This window comes from Rhipicephalus sanguineus, chromosome 3 (assembly GCF_013339695.2).
Source record: "Rhipicephalus sanguineus isolate Rsan-2018 chromosome 3, BIME_Rsan_1.4, whole genome shotgun sequence".
Taxonomy (NCBI): Eukaryota; Metazoa; Arthropoda; class Arachnida; order Ixodida; family Ixodidae; genus Rhipicephalus; species Rhipicephalus sanguineus.
In genome coordinates this window covers 41,609-45,947 of record NC_051178.1, presented here as the reverse complement: position 1 = coordinate 45,947, position 4,339 = coordinate 41,609, and the positions used below count along the sequence as shown (strand labels likewise).

General features: G+C 53.0%; 1 protein-coding gene across 1 annotated transcript; it reads right to left on the bottom strand.

Annotated features, from left to right (window-relative positions):
- Positions 1 to 1,617: 1,617 nt before the first annotated feature.
- Positions 1,618 to 3,568, bottom strand: LOC119388400 (uncharacterized). The gene is made up of 2 exons (XM_037656107.1): positions 1,752 to 3,568; positions 1,618 to 1,636 (listed from the first exon to the last, which is right to left on the bottom strand). Exons 1-2 carry the CDS (start codon positions 3,566 to 3,568, stop codon positions 1,618 to 1,620), a joined length of 1,836 nt encoding a protein of 611 aa, XP_037512035.1.
- Positions 3,569 to 4,339: the final 771 nt, after the last annotated feature.

The following is a 4,339-nucleotide window of genomic DNA, read 5'->3' as shown; positions in this document are numbered from 1 at the left end:
AACGAAGAACTAAGAATATGATGTATTGATGAAGGTGGTGCAGGCAGGCGGCCTTGCTAGCGGACCTATTAAATGGGAAGCATTTCTTAGAGAACCAAAGGCACTTTAGCCATTTCTATCTATCTATCTATCTATCTATCTATCTATCTATCTATCTATCTATCTATCTATCTATCTATCTATCTATCTATCTATCTATCTATCTATCTATCTATCTATCTATCTATCTATCTATCTATCTATCTATCTATCTATCTATCTATCTATCTATCTATCTATCTATCTATCTATCTATCTATCTATCTATCTATCTATCTATCTATCTATCTATCTATCTATCTATCTATCTATCTATCTATCTATCTATCTACGTCCGAGAGCTCTCGGTAGCCGCTTCCCTAACTTGGCATATACCAAAATTGACATAGGAGGGTATGCATGCATGGCGAACATGACTGCCAGGTCATAACGTTAATAACAAGAAAAGTATTTCTCGTACGTCATGAAACACTTTCCCCCAGTCACATGTGGCACTTACCCGCATACCATGGCCCCTTCTATGCGGGTGTGTGCCACAGGCGATTCACGGTATATGTGAACCCAGGAACGGCGTCAACAGACATTATACATTTGAATGCGAGTGCGTTAAGGAGCCCGCATCGCCAAAAGGCCGCTGTCAATGTCGGCGACGTTGTCGGCGAGGGAAAAATTCCGAAGGATGCAAAGAATAAAATTCTGGTTTCGAGCCGGAATTGAACCGAGGCATTCTCTGGGACAGTCACGCATTCTACCACAGAGCCACGACATATCTTGAAACAGCTTTGGGAAAAGACTCTATGGAGGTGTCATGTCGGGGAAACGTCCATTGTGGTTGCCATGTTGGCTGTCCATTATATGAAAATGTTACAAACATTAGATGTCTACTCCTATGATTCGGCACGCTATATTCAAGCGTTGCTCGAACCAGAAGAGATACGCTGACGAACGCTACGTATAATATGCACACCATCGCACCGTACGATGCACTTCGTTTCGACAAAAGTGACTTCCATACTATAAGGTGAGTGGTGACGTCACCCGAGGCCATAAGCTACCCTTTAAACGCCAGCGTAGTCGACATGCCTGGTAAGCCCACGATAAGCACACAACTACTCCTATAGCGACAGAGAAGAGGCCGACACCCGTGTTGCCCTGGTTCAACACTTCTTCCTTCTTTTTTTTTCGTGCTCACGAGCAGCCCCACCTTACGCCCGCTTCTTCGCGCGTCTTGTGCGCGGCATGGCGTTTCCCGCCAACGTTTTCCCGCGGTAGATTCAACATCCTCCCGGGGCCGCGCTGTGGTCGTTTGCTTGCGAGAGGTACAGCCGACTAGCAGTGCGCCGGACTTGCCGGTGGTTTGGGTGGGCGTGTTCGAAATACCTGTTGATGCCGTCCCTGCCTGGAAACGCCTCGACCACTCTGACGAAATCCCACTGCAGCGCTGACACGCTGTCGTCATTGACCTTGACGAAGACACAAACGCGCAGTCGCGACGAAGACGATGGCTCGCAGTGATCGGAGCGCTCGAGGCGCAAGCCTTCTTTCTTTGTTTCCACAGTCGGAAAAGCTCCTTGGTTTTCACACGCCTTCGCGAGTCCTGCATGGTGGAACCATGCCAACAGTCGCAAGTTCTTGCTGGTAGCCCCTCGACGTGCTTGCTGGTTGGGAGGTGCGATCGTGTCAGCGCCCGTGCTTCTTCAGGTTCCACGTACAGTTGCGTTACAGGGTGGTCATCTACTGTCACGCCTCCCTGATCTTGAGATGTCAGTGAGAGGCAACGTTGAATGCGAAGGCCAGAAAACTGATGATGTTCCGATGCCTTCTTCTTCCACAAGTCCTCGACGTCAGGTGGTAGAGGCTCCTCCCAATCGATGCCTTTATCGAGCATGTCGTCCAAAGACGCTTCACCGTATTCGTGGGATGAGGCATCGAACACGTCGAGGACCTTTGTAGGCACGGCCTCACGTCGGACTACCGCATGATGAGGCAGGTGAAGGGGTGCAGACGGCACTACTCGCTCTGCATGGCCTTCATCAAAGCACTCGATGGTGGTGGCATCGTACTCCTTCAGAACATCTGGGTCATGTTCGAACCGCTGAAGCTGACGCTTGAGCCTGGTTTCAGCCACACTTCGGTTAGTACAAGACGTGAGACCTGGCGTCTTGATCATGAGCGGCACGACGTAGCGTCCTGCGCTCTTGTGTATTGCGCTACGAAAGTGTACGAGCGCTGGGTGCTGGCTGACGTCGTCTTCTTGTCCGTCAGTTATACCGATGGCGTCCAAGCGCCGCATCTCTGATACGCCTCCAGGTCGGACTTCAGTGCGCCAGTCGTCGGAACAAGCGAGGAACAAGGCAGTTGCACTGATGTTACGCGGTGTCGAAGGATGGTAGACGTTAGCGCACATTCCTTGAATGACCCAGCCAAATATGGTCTCAACTGCGCACAGATTGTCGGTGAAGCGCTCGACGCGTCCGGTCACTACCCTCCAGTAGTGGTCTGAACCGATCAAAACGCTTATCGTAGAGTCTTGAGGTTGGTGCCCTTGAACTTCGTCAGCAAAGGTCAAATTGCGGTCACGCATCATCTTGATGACGTTTGGCTCTAAAGCTGGACTCTTTACGGTGCAGACGTCTGGTACCTCCAGAGCTTCAAGATCGACGACGATCGGCTCAATACGTCCACAGAGCGTGACGTTCACCCTTCGGCTCTGGTAATGTCGTGGGTGCTTTGACCCGCCAAATGTATAGACATCCATCTCTTCATATCCCGTGGAAGGCAGGCAAAGCTGCTGCGACAAGTCTTTTCGGATGAACGTTCGTTGGCTGCCGGTGTCAAGCAGCAGTCGCACTGGCACAGAGCCACGGGTTCCGGATGCCCACACTGTGGCTGTTTGCAGCAACACCGATGACGAACGCGTGCTGCTAGCAGGAGCCGTTGTTACGCGCTTTTCTCGCTGTGTGGCCACCTCTCGGTTTTCAGCTCCAGTCGGTTGTGGACTGTCGGATCCTCGTCGGCCCCAGATGTCGCACAGAGCAGAAATATGGCGTCCTGAGCATCGGTCGCACTTAAGCCAGGCTGTGGTTCGGCAATTGCGAGCAATGTGCCCTGGCTTCCCGCACCTGAAGCAGCAGCTATTGCTGGAAAGGCGCTGGTGCTTTTCTTCTGCGGATAGCGCGGCCCGGCAATCACGCGTCAAGTGGCCTGAGATGCCGCAGAGGGGACATATTGTCTGTGCAGGCCTTGAAGTGGCACCTGGCGATGATGACCGTGCTGTCAGGGCTAGAGCGCACGGTAGATGTGGCGGTGATGAGGCGTCCGCAGACTTGCGGTTCGTCGACGGTCTCCCTGAAGTGGCCTTCTCGCGTGACGCTCGACTCTCCTCTCTACTTTCGACGTCCACTTGAAGGAACTTCAAGATTGCCTTGACTTGCTCGTCTCTCGATTGGACTGCAGAGTCCGCGGCGTCTGTGCCGGTCTTTGTGCGCTTTCGGTACTGGATCGCCAAGTCCTCTGGCAATGAGCGCATCAGCACCCGGTGCAAAACAACCGCGTACTCTGAAGACGGCATGCCAAGACTTTCCAAACAGCCGGTCCTGAACTGTATTTGTTCGTACAGGTCACGCAGCCTTGCTACTTGCGACGATGTCTCGATTGGTTCGATGGCAAGGAGGCTGTCGATGTGGTCGTCGATGAGAAGGTCCTTTCGCCCGAACCTTTCGGTGAGCACCTTGACGGCGATGTTGTAGTTCGCTTCGGTAAGGCTTATTCCTTCAATGGCCCTGCTTCGCAGCGCCGGCCAAGTACGTCTTCAAGTACTTGAACTTCTCGATACCGGTGAGATCGGGGTGCGTGTGAATGGTCGCCTCGTAGTGCTCCCAGAACCCCTGCCACTCACGGTTCTCGCCGTTGAAGACGGGCACTTGAAGTTTCGGCAACGCGACTCGCAAACCCGGTGCTCGTGGTCTAGTGGGATCGGCGAGGTCTTGGACCGATGGTCCTCCGAATGGGCAGCTCCCATGGAGCTGCTGGCGCCGTCAACTTGTACCCGCATGCCTCGGCTGGTTGGTTTCGGTGACGGTAGAACCAACCGCTGCACGCGCGTTCATCGCGGACCGAAGCCTACTGATGGATTTCACGATCTTCTCATGGTAATCCAGAGCGCCCATAATTTCCTCGTCGAACTCCTCACCGTCAAGGGCGTCGGCGATCTGCTTGTCCAGTTCGGCAAGAGCTGTGTCTTTGTCACGAAGCCCGTCGATGAGCTCCTGCAAGTCGGCGGAAGACGGTACTGTGCCTT